Source organism: Andrena cerasifolii, chromosome 11 (assembly GCF_050908995.1).
Source record: "Andrena cerasifolii isolate SP2316 chromosome 11, iyAndCera1_principal, whole genome shotgun sequence".
Lineage (NCBI taxonomy): Eukaryota > Metazoa > Arthropoda > Insecta > Hymenoptera > Andrenidae > Andrena > Andrena cerasifolii.
The window spans coordinates 8,184,009-8,204,086 of NC_135128.1; the positions used below are offsets into that span (position 1 = coordinate 8,184,009).

Here is a 20,078-nt window from a genome sequence, read left to right on the forward strand (position 1 = left end):
TTACGTATGATAACTTCAAAGGACTGTCATCTCCATGGCAAAATTCCATGAATTAGGATACCAATTGCTTCCACATCCACCATATTCTCCAGATTTAACCCCCTGCGACTATTTTCTGTTTCCGAACTAAAAAAAAATGGCTCGCCGGAAAGAGATTTAGCTCCAACGCGAGATCATCATTGAAACAAACGCCTGTTTTGAAGGGTTGGAGCAATCGTATTATCCAGAACGGATCCAAAAATTGGAAAAACTTTGGACGAAGTGTATCGAGCTAAAAGGAGACTACGTTGAAAAATAAAATGAATTTTGCCACAAAAAAGTTTTTTTCTGGTAGAGGCCAGGTACTTATCATACGACCCTCGTATTTGTACAAAACAGTTTGAGTAAACTGTAAATCCTTGGTACTCTAAGGGTTTCAAACCAGTATCCTCCAGCACTCCTCCTTCCGCTCACCCCCGAATCTAGCATTCTGCCAACAGCCCGCGATCCTTGTGAACAAGAGCGGTTGCACGTGGCTTCGCGGAGTAATCAATTAATTTACCGCAGTGCAGTACGCAGGCATCCTCCATCTCACCCTCATCCTCTTGCTGCGCCGTCTTCACCGAACCCGGTTCACTTTGCGAGCGAGAACGTCGGTGTGGACCGACACCACCGACTTATAGCTCGGATATTAGTCGAGATTGAGTCTCGGAGAGAGAGTCTGGACGGATCACGGTGGATCCATTAGCTTTTATACGCGCGTAGAGGGTCCAAGGCGTACGTAGATGTTGCGTCGAGATAGCGATGCCCGTGCCTTCTCGATCGGTCTCGGGCGTCACGATAATTAGAAAATTAAATTGTCTGCTTGCTCTGGCACGCCAGGCCTCTCGAAAACAGAACCCTGCACCTGCTAATCTATATTTCATCGCGATATTCCCTTGCGAACTGTTCCTCCTCCAGCGTTGTCAACGCAGGAGGAGCGGCCCACAGCAAACCATAGGCCTTCGGCTCGCGGATAGAGTATTCGTGGAACAAGATTCCCTGCCCTCCGCTTTTTTCCATGAACGTTCACGCGGAAGGAAGGAGAAAGGGGGTTGAGGCCCGTAGATTTACTACAAATGCAAAGAGTCTTGGTCGAAAGCGGGGAGACTCGGCGATATCTTAGCCGGTCCACAGATAGGCTCCGGAGATAACCCGAGGGCTGGTGGGTGGTTGATTTAATGCCAACGAGGCGGCTGGAGAAGCTTGGGGTAACCTCACCGTGCCGAGGGTGGGGTGACTCTCTGATATTTTAATACGACGGGGAGAGCGTGATGCTCGGTCATCCATCTAACGCCGCGAGAGCCGTTAGTGCGTGTGCACGCTCGGGCTTTGCATACACGGAAATCACGATGCATTCACGGCGACTTAACGTGCAAGCGGGGAGAGAACCCCGGTCGAACGTTCTGTAACAGGAAGGAAGACGGTTTGTTACCATTATCTCCCGTTCCTGCCTCTCCACGAACATAATAGCGACGCGCTACGGAGCCAGGAAATTCTCTATGAATCCTCGACTGACCGCTATCATCGACGGACATAAACATCGCTCAACGATGGCACATGTCGTCCGGCATCAAATTTAAACGAATGACTTCGACTGTCATCGGTGGACGCGTGAACGTTTGACGGGATTGTGCTCCGGGGCACTGTTCACGCGAAGATCGACCCATGGTCTGAAGATCGACAGAGGAAGGGGCGTGCGAAAGGGGCGACCTGCCAGGGTAAATGCTCGTAGACCACGTCTAGGCACAAGAACATTTCTTTCTCGATTAGGTTCCCACATATTACCAAGTCACCCCCGCGACGTCCACGTCCCAGGCCCTCGGTCGGTACATCCGTGTGCGAGGCTCGTTCGCGCTGGCTTAAGCAACGTTTCGACGTTGTTTTTTGTGTCTGGCGGGCCCTTCGCTGGCCAGGTCCAGGGCCCGCCACGATTTAGTGGCCCTAATTGCAGGGTTCAGCTATTTAATTACCGGGTTTGGGGCCCAGCCGCGGCCGTCCCTGGCCCCCTACACGCCCGGTCAAAATGCGAGTACATTCATACGCGAGCACATGTAGAGATGCGCCCTGGATGAGTCCACCCACAAAGGCAGAGACCGATTCTCTCTTTGGTTGCGAAACCAGTACGCGACAAGTGCCGCATTGCGTGCTCCTATACGCCGAATCTTCATCGTTAAAGGTGGTCTTTCCGTTTCTAACTTTTCCCTCGAGCAGTGCACGCAGGTGTCCTTGATCCCCACTTTTCATTTGTCACTTTTCATCAGCGTAAGGCTTTCATGGATTCTATGCCCAATGGATAGCCACAATTTTCCTTTACACCCACGTATCAGTTTATGTGCCCCACTCGCCAGCGAGTCCTCCTACCACGAGTCTGCTACGAAGCATATATCACCTTTTCCTCGCACCTTGGCCCACCTTCTCGCGAGGATCACTGCTGCATAGGCTTCGATGGGTTCTGCGCCATTTTGGTACCCGTCTCAAGACTCTCGACGAACGATACGATAGTTGTGTTCTCCTTCTTCGTCATAGTAGCCGTTACCAGATTCCACATTGTGCTAGGTTGGACGTTCCACACTGGCCAGTTAACGAGTGAATTATGTCCGGCTAATTAGGGCGCGATTGATCGAGAACGTTGGAGGGTCGCGTCGGTGGTCCCTGGGTCTCTTTTGGGGGCAGGTCGATCAGCACGAGTCGATAGGCCAGGTGGCGCCAACGAGCTTTTCCAAGACGAAGTAAACGCCGATCGCGTTAAGGGATGATGAATGACGGGACAGGGGAGGGAGCACGAAGTAGACGGGAAGAGGCGTATCGGCGTGCATGCGGGGATGCAAGATGAAAAATTGTGCTGGTGGCAGACTCGTGCGTTCCCTCGGATATGAAACTGCCAGACGGATGGACGGACGGACGAAAAGAACGGATGGCCGTTGTTTTCGAGCGCGAGAGCGGGCCCCAGCGCTCTGTTATTATATCTTTCTCCCTTTCCCGTTGCTCTTCTCTTTTCTTCGAGTCTTAGAAGAAACGGATCGCCGCGCGTTACCGACGAGAGAAAGAATAATAGCCTCCCCTTACGGTGGCCGCGGTCTACAATTAAAACTCTCGCGCGTTCCCAAAGGCGGGAAGGGTTCTCGTTGTTGATCGCCGGAGCTAATCGACTCGCCCGGTGTCCAGTCCGCGGACGGCGCTTTATCGCTCCAAAAAACCTTCGGTCCTCTTCATCCAACCCCCTGGTCGAAACGCGATTCCAATCATCTCTCCAACTGTCGCCAATGCGATCGTGACACCGTTCGTCGGGAAATTTACGCGTTAGCCGTGCTTCCGGGATGCGTCGAAGCCCCCTTTTTCGCCATCCGGAAAGGGAAACATTCGTTTTGCCAAGAACGTCGAAAAAAGCCGGAGATAGGGGACATCGGGGAGCGTAAAATACTGTTCAAGGGCAGCCAGTGGCAGCGTCAATCGAAAACACGCGTGTGCAGCCTCCTTTCCTCCAACCCCGTTTCGTTGGCGTAAAAACGAAACACGTGCAGACTAATTGCCAATCGCGACAGAGGGACCCGTCTCGATTAATCCCGCTCGTGTTCGCTGCGAAAGCCTCGTTGGAACTTATCTAACGTGGATCGAGAAGCACTCGAAGCCGTCAGAGGCCTGAGAAATGAAGGCGATCAGTTGCTGTCCGGCTAATAATACAAATTAATCGACGCATCGGGATTAGATAGCGTACTCGAATGGCAAGGCTAGAGGGCGGCAAAGTGGGGTGGGTGAGCGCATGGCAACGGTGGCAGTTGCTTCGGTGGTTTGGCCCGCATTACGGGTTACGCGGGCGGGGTAATCACGATGATTCCGACTTCGAGGTCGGTCATCATCTCGTCACCGCGTCACCCGCGGCCAAAAAAGCCGTGGCACGCACACGTCCTTAACCCCGTGCACGTTCCCCGGGCATCAACAGCTTCTACGCCGCCATCGACAACACCGGGGACCGATGGGTGGAACAGGACGACGCGCTGGATGCTTTATGGACTTATCAATCATTTGGTAGCCCCGTGCGGAGAACTGGCCGGTGCCTCGCGTTTCTTGTCGATTTGTAGCCTATTATTAGGGAGGATTGAAAGATTCCGGGGTCAGACGGGGGAATTCAGCTTCATTCACGTGAATTTACAACGATATCTACGCGTGGGACTGTAACTGTTTAAATATCTCGAGCAGTGTTCGTTTGTATGTATATGTATAATAGGATAAAAGGGTTCCCTTTTTCAGAAAAAACACAAGGTTGATTCGTCTAAAAATATAGAGATTTATTATTAATTACATAATAAGTGTTTATTGCATACTTCCCACGTGCTATACTAACCTAAAAATATAGAGAATCAACAATTAAATGTTTGTGCTTCCCTATATTGTCTCAACACAAGATTCTTATAGAAACTTGTACTTGTAGATTGCAGTATTTAAAGATTCCTATTTATTAGTTCACTCACGAATTATCAATGTAATTAATTATGAGTTTAACTGTCACTCTGTCTATCTATCTATTTACTTTTCCTGGCCTCTCCAGTCCCCAACTCTCTCGAGCATATCTGGCTCACCAACACATACACAAAGCTTACATGTATTCCAGGGGACATGGTGCACCCTGCGAAACGGTTTTCGCCACTTTTTGGCGAGCTGGTTGAGGACGAGTCTGGGTAACTGCGGGGATTCGTTGTATTAGCCGGAGTTCTGGTAAACATTGCGCCACGGAAGTATAGGGTTACTTGAGGAGGACGGGGGCGTCGGTGTTCATCGTGACGTCTGATGGCTCTAAAAGGGAACAGAAGGGTGGTCGGTATCGTGCCCGTGGAAGGCGTAAAATAAAACTCGGGACAATCGACTGCGGGCTAAGTTTAAAGAGCGTCGAATCCCCTTGAAGTATCCGCTCGGGGAGACGGGATGGACTTTGTCGGCAGGGCAGCCTCGGTGTCAGCGAAGCAATCCTTTGGGTCCTTCCTCAACATTCTAGCCGGTGGGTGAATGGAGATCACACGCGGTTCCCACTGTATCGAGTTACAAGCAAAGGGAGACGCGCAAGAAGAAGGAGCAAGAAGCACTTTGGCATTATGCGTCCGAGGGAGAATACGAATCCATTCACCGGCAATCATCCGTTCACCCAAGCGTTCCCGTCCGCCGTCTTGTTCATTCATTCCTCTCTCTCTCTCTCTCTCTCTCTCTCTCTCTCTCTCTCTCTCTCTCTCTCTCTCTCTCTCTCTCTCACTCCCTCTGCTCGCTGGGCTACGCTGGTCGCAGTAATTCACGCTCAAACGGGGGAAACTGCCTGGGTGAATCGTAGGTGGAGGAAAAAGAACGTTAAACGCGAGGAATTCTCGAACGAGCAATCGCGAACTATCGAGCGATCGCGAGCCGTGCCTACGAGTAGAAAGTGGAGTCAATGATCGTTGGTTAAATGTCGCATTATAATACGCGGCGTCATGCCGTTTGAACGAACTAACGGTGCTCCATTCGAATTATCTGCTCGGTTATCGTTCGCCGTTGTAATGCAAGCATTTTTTCGATGAAATTTATTAGTGGTGGATGTTTGAGCTGATCTCTTGGCCTGTTGTCGACTAAAGCCAGCTCGTGACGATGCATAAAACTGTAGCTCGCTGCATGCCCCAGAAATAAGTGGCCATACTTTGGAAGCCAACACCCTCGGACTCTTTCATGCCGTCTCAGACTCAAACACTCGTGTCACTTATGTGTCCTGTTTCCTTGTCAGAAAATTCTCTCGCCCACGCAATCAGCGTGACTGAGCTTGTACCCGAGGCTACGATCATTAGATCATCACGCTGTCGCGGATCCAGCGCTAAAAAGCCGCAAATACGAGCAGCACAGATAGACGGCTGCCCACTATCCTGCTATTACGCTACAGGGTACCTACTTTATCGCATTAATCTCGCGTACGTGCGGCCGCGGTTTTTCTGAAACTTTCTCACCTGGTTTTTAATCGAAGCCATAACTCAACCAACCCGGGGACCAGATATATATCGTTGTTTAACTTGCAGAAAGCCGATAACCGGCTATTTTCTAAGCAGCGGCAAATTGAATTAACCGCGCCGTGGCGCGCGGCGACAAACCGTGAGCCAAAGACGATTCGATAATTGAATTTTAATTGCCGGGCACCGTCGGCGTTGAATAATCGCCCGCTCAGCGAACAGGATACTCTTAACGCGTGCTTCCTATCCACCCTTAAAACAGACGATACCTCATTAACGAGATTGCCGCGATTACTTTCCACCGCAAACTGCCTCGGTGGAATTCCATTAACGCGCGCTCGCCGCGCATGAAAAACGTTCGAAGCGCGCGCAACCCCCGTCGAAGATTTGCCATTGACTCCGTAAAATCGAGAAACCTGTTCCCTGGACCGTGACGATACGCTAATATCGCGGGCCCGGCCGTCGTTATCTGCCCGCGGTCACCTCCCACGCGTGACCTCGTGTGAGTATCGAGAGGGGAATATGAGGAGAACAGGGGAGAGGGAGCAGTGAAGGGGCTGACGCACAGTGAGGAAATTTCGCGATTTTATGGCCAAAACCGCAAAAATAAATTTTTGAATTGGACAAAATAAATGCAAATGTCAATTGAAGAACTAATATGAGTATCAAATGCCACCAATTTTACTGTTAAATGTTTTAATACAAAGCTCGGATAGACTCGCAAATGTTTATGTTCATGTGAGGTTAGACCGATCGCAAAGAATTAATCCAGACTTTCAAGTTGCTTCAAACACTCATATTGTGTTATCCAAAGATCTAAAAATAATTTCAAGGCATGGATTCAATTCCTGATGGTGCGTAAGATATCTTTTAGTCCTCAAAATAATTGTGTTTCGGTTTTTAATACGCGATTTATATTATTTTTTAAGTAGTGTTTTAGAAATAACCTTTTCATATAAGAATCAATTTTCAATACATAAAATAGTTATCAATCCCATAATATCCTGCAATGATTTTCATTTCTATTTTACGTTGAACTATTTTGATTCTATAAATGCAATTATTAATTGCTAATAGTTGCTAATCTTGTAATTATATGCATTTTTTTAAACACGATCTAGTGTGTCTTGTCTAACATACGACATAACTGTGACCGAGACTGGTCCACATGTTATACATTACAAACCTTTTTATTCTCTTTTAAAGGATTTTAATCAGCTTCGTATAAAATCAAATTCAAAGAAAAAAGTGTATAAATGTAAATAATAAAAAAAATTATCGTTCGTAATTTTTGTAAGTGCTGTTTTTCGGATAATTTAGTTTCTTATATATTAGAACGTAAAAATTCCGAACTTTATATATTAAAAATAAATTTTGAGGTTTCGACCACGAAAATGGATATAGTTCTTCAATTGTCATGTGTATTAAATTTGTAAAATTAAAAAATTTCATTTCTGTAGTTTTGGCCATAAAATCGCAAAATTTCCCCACTGTGTGACGGGGTGGAGGGCGAGGAGTTAAAACAACGGCAACGAAGACAGGTAAAGGGTAGAGGAAGGAGGGCAAGGCGGAGTGGAGGAGCAAGACAAAGTAGAAGAGGATGAAGAGGAAGACGATGAAGAAGAAGACGCTGCAGAGGCCGCGGCGGTGAACCACGTGATCGTAGCGCGTTTTAATTGGTCGGGAGTGCGGTCTGCGGCGCGATGGAGGGAGGACGAGGCAGACAGGGGAGCGAAAAAGGGGGCCACAGGGGGACGGAGAGGGTTCGTTAGGGTTGCCACGAGGATTAGACAATCGCGAGGTTGCATGAGGAGGACCGTTGCGAGGGCGGGCGCTGCTTCCGCCCCACCAGCAACACCTTCCAGGATGGAAACACACTTGTGGAGTGTTCCTGCGGGACGCGGCCCGCCACTGGCACTCACGGGACGTATTCTCTCCCTCTCTCTCCCTCTGTCTCTCCCCTTGCACGCACTCACGTATCCGAACACCTCTGTATGCTAAAAGACGCACCCGTGGTGGTTAGAGAAGGGAGAGATCGCGGGTAACAGAGAGAGACAGAGAGGGTCCGCCTCCGTAGAGGCGCTCCTCTCCCTACGTGGGGGACGAAAAAGCTCAGTTATAATTGTTGCACGCCGCGAGCTGCACCTCCAGAGGAGCATCCACTTAATTGTGACCTCCTTCCCCGTCGCACCACCGCGGCATCACGCGAAAACGTCCTGCGTCCTCGACCGACCTCCTCGCGTCGGCTGACCTCCTCTCCGTGCTGCCTCTTCTCCCTGGCCGACAGCCACAGAAATTACTGTGATTACCAGGATATACGAGGGGCCACGGCAACCTTCCACCGGACTACCGATGCCGAGGAGCGCCACCGCCTCACGATCGACCTGCTGACACCGGAGATTCCCTCGACACTCCAAGGATCCATAACGGCAACCGCGATCTTTCGAACGTCAATCGTGTACCAAGCTGACGCCCGATGCAGGGGACACGTTCATTCACTGTTGTACCCGACGTCCGCCACACACACGCGCTTCGAGCCTCCGACTGTGCACTTAGTCAGCGTGACTGCTCGATTTGACATTTCGGTGTGCATCTCGCTTGGTCGTTGACGGATTAAGAGGAGCTGTGCGCAGCTACAGTGCTGAAGGATCGCTGATACCTGCCGAGGATACTGGAGGAGCTGCCAAGTGATCGAGACTGAAGGTGTTCGATATGAATTGCGCGTACCAGTACCCGCATCCTGCTCATCCGCAGAATGTGATGACCATACCACCGACGGCTGTTCAGCAACCTCATCAGTCCGCGGATACCGAGTACTTGGAGGTAAACTTGTCAATCATTACGATTATTTAAGGGAAACAGTCGGGAATGCTGATACCACAGTAGGGTGCGCATCGGGGCTGTCTGTGAAGCTGCTGGCAATATTTGACAGAATCTGCCGACAGGGCACGCTCCCCTTCTAGGCGACGACATCCTGGGCGGTCCAGGAACACCCCCAAGGTTAATTGTTCATCTCCCGGTCGCGAAAGAGGCCAATGCGTGGCCCGACGCACCCCCGATTCTCCTTAACGCGCTGCCAATTCATCAGCTCTCGCTCAGAACTCGATTTGCACGATTGCCAATCGGATCTTGCAATTCGATTCTGTAGAGAATTTTTGGCTCTGACGGTGCATTTACACTTGTTCCTACCAAGCGTGTCAATCATCCCTAGCAGGGTATGTACTTTTCAGTGGATTCCGTCGAGGAATAAGCTCCTCGCAGTTGACTTAAGCAGAAAATATGTTCCCTCTGAAGTCTTCCTCGTTCTCATCCGTGAGTTTACTTTACGAGATGGGAGCTACGCGATTCATGAGGTGGGTCGTTGATTGCTAGCTCTCACTGTGAACCCGCAAAGTATAGAGGCGTGCAATGCGTCGTGTTTCGCCTGACGATGGAAGCGTCGTGCGTCTAAAGTGCTCATTAGTGGACAAAATGACGCGTTCACGGCAACAATAAATCGGAGTCGATCGGCTCGCGTGAAAGGTTGGGGAAAAAACGTCGACTTTCACGGGGCTAAGGCGAACGAACGAACGAATCGACGGGAAAGAGTGGAAGAGGGAACGAAAGTGAGAAAGAGAGACGTAGCTGGGGGATATTAATATAAGGGCTCGATACGTAATTATAGTGATTACCGTATTGCCAGGGGGCGGACGAGGGCGTCCCTCAGTTTGCACGTCATTTTGCAATCTCAACTTCCAACGAACATGCGCGCGAATTTGTCGGCGGTCCTTCGACCAGGCTAATTGTTTCCCCCTTTTTCCGCTAATTCTTCACGCTCCTCTCGTTTCTTTTGTTCCGTGACACCGCGTGTACCGGAACAGAGCCACCATCCGCGCGTAATACCCCTTATACCTATCTGCTCCTTGCTGCTTGACGCAGCGAAGAAAGGGGATGATGAATCCTCCTCATCGATACAACTTCTTCGTATGAGCACTCATTTCCAAACCTCTCTGAAACATACTCCGGGCGGGCACACATCCACCTCCCTCCATCTTGGCTCACAATCCGTTGAACAAAAACCGTCTCGCGAGTCATATCTCCGCGAAGTGCGTGGCACAGTTGATTACCGCCGCGACGCTTTTCCACCTGTCCGTAATTATTACCATTCTCTCTAATTACGTTAATAGCTCTATCGTGTTATCTGAATCTCGCCAGCATTGTTATTAAACGCTCATTTGCATTGTTCAGCTCGCCGGGGCGTTATTTCTAATGGCTGGCCGATTAACGCTTCTGTCACGGTTGTTTTAGTTTAGAGAGCCGTCTGTTATGATCGTTTGCGTAACAGCGTAACGTCGTCTTCCCGTTCGTGGAAAATCATCGTAGTTCCTTGTTCGCGGATTACGCGCCAACAGACCGAGCCGCGTGAATTACGGAGGATCGGCTTCTCTCCTCCCTGTGGAACACACCCCATAAATCTGGCCGGCAGAGAGAGCGTCTCTCTATTCCGGACCACGGATGCGGACGGAGCACCGCAAGTTGTACGCCAGGGCCCGGCCAACGAGTCCGTAAATCAGCCCTAGACAAGTTTCTCTTCGCCTTGTTTCACGGCAAAACGTGCTGCTCGACCTTAAAAGCCCCAAAGAGACGCCTCTGCGTGCCTCCCCCCTGGGCGCCCGCGTCCACGCGCGGAGACGAATCGCCGACAACGGTCAAAACCAGCCAGGCTGATATTTATCTGACCATGGCCAGTGTATCGCTATAATTCTTATCGTCAATTAAAACAAAACGATCGCGTCTGGACCGTGTCCCACACTGAGAATAACTCGGAGGAGGGATTCTGTTGGTTCTTCACCATTCAGAGTTTGGGCTCAGTGGTGTTTCAACTGTTTCAGGTATTTGGAAAATTTACCAACTTTCAGTTGATGTGCTTTCTTTGAACTCGATTAGAGTTGCACGGTCCTTCGTGGGAGGTGTGTTTGGCATGGGTGTTGTTTTATGCAGGGGGGCATCTGTATTCTGTCAAACTCCAAGCTGCATCACGACCCTTTGGTAATTCGATTACAAGTTTCCAATTAGTGGAACGCGTGACCAGCGTCGGTGGTAGCTGGTGAACAAAGATTGAAGCTATTCTCGTGTCAGCGTAACCAGGATCGCGAAAACGTCCGCCACTAGAGAGTTAACAATCGCGTGCCGCGAACGAACCACTGTATACACGCCTGCGTCGCTCAAAGAATGTTTGCACGTTATCAGCGCTCTTCTATATTACGTACTTCACGCGAGTGTTTGATTTATGAAACGAGCATTGTAACTGGTTGACACACCGCGCGGCGATGTTCAAATACAGCTTTTTACTTAACGCGGACCGGTGGACTGTCATTAGAACGCAAACGTGTGGCTGAGAGTAATTATCAGCAGTTATACTAATGCACCAATTTCAAGGTATCATTGTCGGGATAGCGTTGGAGAATCTTGACAGACGCGTCGTCTACAAAGAGCACACCTCTCGGCCACACTTGGCGGTACTTTTGCGCTCCCAATAGATTATAAACGCGCCGGGCCGTGCACGACGCGTCAAAAGCTTAAATCGTTCGTATTAACATAATGGCCGTTCCGTCTCATCAAACTCGATAGCGATAGACCAAACAGATACCGGGTCATAGTAGTTATTAAACTCGAGGCACCTTGCCGAGCCAGCAGACTACTAAGCTTACACAACGATACCGGCCCTGGTCCCGGCCGGGCCTGGTGAATCTTCATTTTCGACGGTCCCAGCCGCTATATGCGAAGCTGGTTCCTTGGTAATTATTAGTCCATCAGCATCTCCCGATGGCCACATGGCCGTATAAGAGGCAAAAGGCCGAGCTACGGGTCCCAACGCGGACCATCTTAGCTTCGCGAGGCCGCCCTGTCATTATCCGCCCCCGTCAGGCCCGTGGGCCCCATTTCCCTTTCAACCCCGTTCACCTCGTCTCTCTGCCAATCAGCGATCCGTCATTTCGTAGCCTCTCGATATCGTTCGATCTTTAGCGAGAAAATCAATCGACTCTCCCTCGATCAACTTTTCCTTCTCCCACTCGCCTTGATTCATCGATCTTTTGTGTGCTTCTATACGGAGCAACGAACCTAGTCCTGGTTTTATGCGTCTCGAAGCCCGCGCACGTGATCGAGGCGGGCTAGGCTCGCAGTAATAAATTACGAGGCTCATTTTTATCCAAATATCTAAAAATGTCGGTGTACGAGGGAAGGCAGCAACATCGATCAACGATACAAAAAACTACCCCTAGGGGGAGAGAGAGATACCTGGCACCCTCATTTGCACGATCCAATGCCGTTTGCTCTTTCAAAGGACGTTCACGCCCGGTTCTGCTCCGGTTCATTGTAAAACATCCCTCTTGCTCGCCTCCTATAACAGTGGCCGATCTATCCTCTGACCTCGAAGGGGTGGATCACACCTTTTGTGGCCCGATCGCACGCGATGCACGCATCATCGTCTCCTGGGGTCGAGGGGGATGGTTCGTCGATAATGCCCCACGTTCCGCGAAATATTTGTCGACGATTATTATCGATTTACGCGAGCACTGTGTGCTCGATTTGTTTGCGCTCAGATTGTTTGCTCGATTATTCTCATTCCTTCGGTGGGGAATACACTTTTTCTCCTTGCGAATGAGGACATTACAATCAAGCTCTAATTTGATAGATTATCGCAGGAATCTTGCTGTGTGACGCAGGAGGTACAGTGCACGCAAAAATTCTAGCCTCTAGCAACGTTTATGTTTAACACTGTACACTTCTCGTACGTTGTCGCTTGCAAGACTTTCTGTTCGAAAATCATTGCACATTAAGGAGTTGAAGGGATTAGAGAAAACATCTAACGGTTAAATTGACCGCGGAAATGTCGACCACGACTTGGAGGATAGCCTTCTTTCTCTAGGAACTGCGAAGAGCGGTTATGAATGGGCCACGATTAGGCGGTCGCCACAGTGGCGCCTCGATCTTCTTCCATTATGGAAAATTAGGACCTAATGCGACCCCAACACGTCTACCATTCAGTGGTGTAGACGCTCTATATAACTCTGCCCCCATTTGCAAGTGTATCAAGCCGTGTCTTGCATAATGAGACGACTCGTTGGGGGAAAAAATGAATAAGCACGCCACTGGGAGCAACGGTCATAATAGATCCCTTCCTCATCCGCTAAAACTCTGCCCGGTGTACACTCGGCCTGCTTTGTATAGCCGAGTCGATAACATTTGAAATTCAAACTCCTCGATTAAAATCACATTAGAGGCTCGTAAGACGGCACACCCGTGATCTTCTTGTGCATGGATCTCGCGAGCAACATCATAATGTCCTCCAGATCCGAGGGGTGCTTGCTCGCAGGGCTGCAAATGTCGCTGTAGATTAGCCGGCAATTTATTTCGCGGGTGAAAATATGTTCGGCACAGCCTTCCAGACGAATAACAATCATCCAAGATGGATAAACACACTTTATCCGAAGATTGCACAATGACAATCATCGGACTGTCGTGTTTGACTACAACGCGGATAGAATATGGGGTAGGAAATGTTTTCTTCGTTATTAAGTCATTTATTTCACATTAGTAATCTCTGCTAGGTAACAATGAACAAAGAAAGACAAAACAGCATGAGTACACTTTGCTAGAAGAACTGGAAAGCGCTGCAAGTGGAATGAGTCCCGTGCGTGGACAGACACTGACGCACGCGTTGCGAGAGTGTCTGACACTCGTGGCGCTCTGTTCACTTGAAATTCCCATTTCGGAGATAAGTTGATACGTGCAGCATCTTCCCCCGACTAGTCTGCCCGCATCCCGATTAATTGGAACGGAGGAACGTATTCAGGACGCTTCCGAAGGACATGCGGATCCGATTTGTATATCAATTACCCAGGCCGGTCGATGAACTTTGCTCGTTTCGCCGGTATCAGATAGCGGCGTGTCGGTATTTAAATACCAACGGTCTGCATACCGTTACGTCGAACAACGAGGCTGCAGCCCTAATACGACAACTTCGGGTCACGTAAGCCTCGGCCTGGAACAAGAGTAGAGAGACGGCCGCGAGAGAAAGGGGTTGGGGAGGAGGAAGGAGAAACTCGTGGAAAGAGGCTCGATGAGGCTGAAACCCGTGGAAAGAGGAGAGGGCACCCACCAAAGTCGGCGTACGCGTGCCTCCTCTTGGGTCGGCAGCGTTGTGCGCGCGCATTTCACGGTTAAATTACTGTGGGGAGGGCTGCGAATAGGCCAGGAGCAAGCGAGAACATGCTCGGAAGGAGCGGTGGAAAGGACAGAGAGAGGCAGAGAGAGACAGAGTGAGAGTGGGAGGGGAATCGGTGGGGGAGAAATAAAGTAAAGAGGAAGCGGGCAAGGCACGGAGGCGGTTAGGGGCGGCAACTGGTTAGGTCTGGGTTCCGCCCAGCAGGCTCTGCCCCTTTTTTGCCCGGGGGCCGAAGTCCTGGCCGCTTCCCTACCATTCCCCCTGCTGTCTGGTCGGGGCAAAGCCGATCGGATAGCCGGCAGTCTGTCACGGGGCGAAGAACGGGAACCACGTTAACCGGTTTCCTCGCAGCACCACTACGTTTTCGGACCATTCGATTTTTTACCAAGCCCTCACAGGCCCTGGACACTCGACACCACGGCCCCTTCTCTCGTTGTACGAACAGAGTTTCGAGTCTCGCCTGTGATAATCTGCAAGTGAAGTGTGTATCATCAGAGACTTTGACGTCGCGAGAACGCCCGTCACATTCGGGGCACCCATCAGAAGGTTCGTGGTACTGCAGCGGAAAACCGGCAGGATTCCGCGAGCATCTGGACCAGATCGCTGAAGCGTCAACGCGATGTTGACCGACATGACACCAGCTGCGGCTGGCCAACTATATCCGCAGTTACAGTCCATGGCCAAGTCACCGGTACACGGACATGTGGTGAGTCCACACCATACTTTCGTCGAATTCGTCGCGTGTCGGGTGTTAGGAACATACTTGGGTGAACGGGTGGGTTAGAGAGATCCTTCCGGGGTGTAAGACTTCACTGAATAGGATACACTCAATTCGTAGTTAGAGTCTTTTGGTAAGAGCGAAAGGAGATTAGGTGTTAACGAATTGCCCGGATTTGTTCGATATTCATGGCCCTTAAAGCTCTCAGAGACCTGCCTTCCGAGGCAAGGGTAGCTGTCAACCTCCGATCACCTCGAGGCAAGGTCAATTACTCAGCCTCCTCCCAGATAGGGATCTTAATCCGTCCAGGTAGAACGCGAATCCCCGATCTCGTAGATCAGGTGCTACTGTTCGCCTTGTCACCTTCGACAGGCCGGGCGATAAAATCGCTGATCTTGTCGACAGGGTAAATTAGGAGGATTTCAGGCAGTGGTGTCTTGACTCGGGCTATCCGCCGATCTGTGGCGCGATCGATCGGATAAACTCGTGTGCTTATTGATCTCAAAGTAGCCAGTGGAAGTCAGTAGCCTGGGTACTAGAGACCGCAGGCGTTTCGCGACAATTAACCTCGTTGCATATTGAGCTCGTTCGATAGGAAGCGCAGTTCTCGCGATAACGATGCAGGTCGAGTAGTCGATGCGCCAAAAGGAGGATCAAGTCGGTCCCAGTTGCGCAGATGCAGGCCATTTCCACATCCGCATTGTCGCGTTGACGCATTCAGTGCCCCCGAATAGTTGACATTGTCCAAGCACAAGGATCCTCGAGGCTACCTGAGCCTCGCAGCATTATCAGGCCGTCTGTAATCCAGCGGATCATCCGGGATGATCTATTCTGTTTTGACAGAAGCGGCGGTCCCCCGAGAAGCCACGGTCCGCTGCTGGTGGAACCGGTGAGCGCTGCGGCGGCCAGCTTTATGCCTCCTCTTCCAACACCAACACGTGTTCCCAGCACCGCGCGCACAGGCTTTCGGGGCTTTTTTTTATTCCCTATGACTTGGCAAGAAGGAAGGACGCGGTGGCTGCTTCGTGGCCTCGGCGAGATGATTTACGAGTCGACGTAAAAAAGTAATTAAATCCGTGGCATCGAAAAAGGGACCCGTACGAGTATTAATTAAGTCAGCAGAAAAGTTTTCTCCGTCGGAGGGGCTGTGTGTGTACGGTGCGCCGTCCCGAAAATTAATCTCGGTGGAAAGTCCTCCGCCTGGACCTCTTCCTGTTTCGCTTCACACGCGACCTTGCTCTTTTTGCCGCGACCAACGGCTCTCGCGTTGCTCGTGGTGACTTTCGAAACCGAAACGATACAGGTCACGTCTTGCATATTAAGTTCGAGTCCTCGGTTCCACAAAGAAGACGAGGATGACGCGAGAGACCGTCCGCGGATCTCGGCCTGTCCCATCAACGTCCACAGTGTTGCAAACAGTTTATTTTTCTCTCGTCTGTTCCCTCTCATCCTGTTCACGTCTCTGAAGCACCCGATCCCCAATGTATCGAGTATCCTTCGTATAATGGTCCTTGCGCAAGGTTCTCAGGGATCAAAGGGACTGGCCTCTACCTACCTGTGCGCCCAAGGAGCCAATTATTTGTCTGCCCCTCTTTGTGCACCGGGAGGATCCACTTGACAGGATGCGTGGGATGGTAACACGATCCATACTTCCTCCCTCGTCACTCGATCCTCGCGACGGAGACATAGAAGCTTGCCAAAGAATGTTCTTTTCCTTAATACTTTTGTCATCGTCCTGTTTCGATCAACATTGTCGTGCCAGACAGTGTCACGCTCTCGTTATGCCCCGTCAGTTTGTGTTTTCGCGTAAACGTTGAATTATTTCATTCTATGGCCGCTTTAAAGAAGCTTCAACTGTCCGCCGTAGCGGATACTCCGCTATTCAATTAATCAGACGATGAAGAAAGTCTCTACCGGCAAATAATGTTGAGCTATAAGCAATCCGAGTCGTCCATTTCACGTCGGCGATCGATCGTTGCTTCGATACCTATTATGTACATTGATCGTGGTCACATGGAATATTGTCTATATCCTCGTTAGTAATTCATGGACCGAATTCACCGCGCCCCACGTTGCTTACTCCGCGAATGTGATATTTCTCTCTGGTGAACGGTGAGCTTATACCTTTATGGCGATTAGAAACGGCCGCCGTCTGTTTGTATCTTTTCCATTCGTAGAAAGATCGCGCAGTTCCTTCCTTCAGTGGGCGCATAAAAGTGGTCGAAAGAAACGGTGCAATTATCAACAGCCACTGTGTAGTCGCCCGGCATAGGGACAAGATTCCCGTTGCCGCGCTCGAGGATCCTCGAGACCTCGCTCCACTTCACTTCCACGCTGGTAATCCGATAATCCGATTCGCAGGGTAAAAGTGTCCTTTTAAGCGACGCCCCGTTGACATTTTCAAGGGTAACAATGGGCTGCGAACGGGCGCAGCGTGCAGCGTTTCTCGCAAAAATACGACCTCCGTCACGCTGGAGGGGATGAGAGCAGGGCACGGCCTTTTTATGTGACCTAAGAGGATTTACCTGGAGCACCGGATGCAATGAGGATGTCATCCTAATTTGTCCCCTCTCGTGGACAGGGGCCACTGCCATTTATATGGACAGCCACAAACACTTACACACACATCGCTCGAGTCTCCTCCATACCTATCTGCATGGAGGAGACAAAGGTCGTCGTTAGCTGGCAGAAGTCAAGTAACAGACATGTTTGATTTGTGCTACTGAAAAAGTGACTGTCCCCGCCCCTCGATTGAAAAAGTCTCAGTGATCGACGAGTCGAACGGCGCTCCGCGATGCTCACGAGTTGCATACGCTCCTATTTCTCGATGACAGAATCACTTTTGATCGCCGTCACGCCCATGACAGTCGGCGCAGGCCGGCTTAATGAATTATTTTTGTCGAGTATGCGTCGTAAAGACCAGCACATGTAAACACCCTTTCGAAATCTCGTTGGGCACGGTGTGTCCCGTTGGCAGACGCGCGCGCGCTGGATCCAAAACGCGGCAGATGTTGCAGGGTGACAACATGGCGGCTGTGCTCGATGTTCACGTCTTGGAAAACCGTTTTCTCGTATGATCGATCAATTTCGTGGCCCGTACCCGTGCCGCGACAAAGAGCTCCTTTTTTGTCCAGCCGTTTGCAAGCTGACGAGAACGGTCCTCGATGGCCATTGTACTGCTCGTGGAGGATTTTTTAGATGTAACGAAACGTCGACTAGTTCCGCTAATTAGGGTGGCTTTCCATTGGGAAGGGTTTGCAAAAGCCAGCGAATAGTCCCTGAAGGAACAAACCGCGGGATGTTCATTACGCTTTCTACGCTCAGTTTTCATCGAACGGTCAAAGATGCAATTTTATAGTCTCGGTTGAGGGGCGCACTCGAGGGCAGAACACACGTACGCAACTCTGGCGCGCATCGTTATCGTGGTAGGCCCGATAATTGAAATCCCTAGCCGCCCCTTGGCTTCGTTGCCGTAGACGGTGTTCCCATTGCACACGCCAGACTCTGTACCTCGAATTATCGGTCATTATTCCAGGGTAGCATCGTCGTCGAGGGAATTATTCGCTGTACAGAGACGTGGAATTCCGCATCATATTTGTGCTTCTCTATCGCAGTAGGGGAAAAATGAAGAAAACGTATGTAGTTCCTGTTCGCGGTATATCGAACCGTGTTTATACAAACTTAAGAAGACGATGTACGATATCGAAGGATTTTATCAGAGACAAGGTACTTTATTAGACGAAAAGAAAAGCGATTCGCTACATATAAGTGGAGGACTCGAAATCTAGTTGATCAGAAACTCAGAAATCCCACAGTAGACTCCCAAAATCATTCGAGGCTGCAATTTGGTAGATATACACCTAGTGCGTGTAGGTTTATCGTCCTCGTGCAACGACCGATGCACACACGACTTCCATCCACCGTCATCATCGTATCGCTGGAAGGTTCGATAATTGAAAAGCCAAGAGCCTTCTCTCTCCCTCTGGCCGATGCATCGTCGTTGTAAACAATATTCCTGGTCGTAGAGCGCGCGCACGAGCCCCCTGCGAGATGGTACGTCGAATTACCGGCCATTATCGTGACGTATCATCGCGGCGAGCGTCATTCACCGGACCATCATGGGAAAGATGAACAATACTCGGTCTGGTCAACACCTCGGGGCCTTAACGCGCGCCACTCGAGCAAAGTGGAAGAACGATTATTAACCACTCGATTCTATTAACCCGACTACTTTCCTCCTCGTGCTAAACACAATGCAACGATTTTTTTCCACGGCGAGAGATTGCACGCTCGAATCGGTTCCTGCGCTTACCGTCATTATGAACGATACAGCCTCTCGCTCTACGGGGCTCCTACGAACTTCTTGCTCTTTTTCGTCTCTCGATCGCTCACCATTATCGTACGCACTCCATAAACCGGAGTTTTTCCACTGAATTTCGAATTCCGAGATTCGATCGAAGGAAAGGATATCTCTTACACGAAAAACGTAGCGTGTTTCTCATAGGGGACACTTAGAGAGTCGAAGGAATCGTGAACTTGTTCTTTTCCTTCTCATTCTTGGACCGTTGATCGCTGATCGTCATTATATGTACGTCGTAAACAGTGGATTTCTACCGAACATTGAATTTTCATGAATTAAATGAAGAGGAAGATGTTTTACGCGTGGAGGTCCTAGGTTTTCGCGTAGCAAACACCTCGAGGCTCGATCAGATCGCGGTGCTCTCTCACCACAGGGAAAGAAGCGTGGCAACAGCAGGGATTCCCCACGGGGGTGCTAAACCCCCGCAGAGTCGGAACCAAAATACCAAACGCTGGCTCACCGGTCCACCAGGCGCAATGATTTATCGACTGCGCATTATACGTCCCATCAAGCGCGAATTTTTTCCAATGAACGCAACAGTCGAGGCCCGCTTGATCCCCGTATGCCTCAGCTCCGGTTTATACGCTCCAGATAGAATTTCTTACGGGTTAAGTATCGTTTAGTCGACTGCAACCTGTTTCTAACGCGTTAAACGCAATTATCTTGTAATTTGTTGTTCGCCAGTTCTCTCGATGGCGCCGTGGAAAGGCATAAAGAACCGTAATCCCGCGACTCATTGCGACCCACGTTGCTTTCTGTACAGAGAGCTCGATAAGGAACCGGTATTTTGGGAAAAATACAAATTCCCTC

The 20,078-nt window shown here is 50.2% G+C and overlaps 1 protein-coding gene across 2 annotated transcripts in view; it reads left to right on the top strand.

Annotated features, from left to right (window-relative positions):
• The first annotated feature begins 8,013 nt into the window (after positions 1-8,013).
• The window catches only part of Sp1 (transcription factor Sp8), a 33,179-nt gene continuing 21,114 nt past the window's right edge, over positions 8,014-20,078 (top strand). The window contains exon 1 of one of the 2 annotated variants that reach the window (XM_076823384.1): positions 8,014-8,804. In XM_076823384.1, coding sequence (XP_076679499.1) covers positions 8,694-8,804 — 111 coding nt within the window. In that variant the 5' untranslated portion in view covers positions 8,014-8,693. Of the gene's footprint in view, positions 8,805-14,339; positions 14,897-20,078 lie in introns of those variants that run through there. The other variant, XM_076823385.1, reaches the window with a different exon arrangement.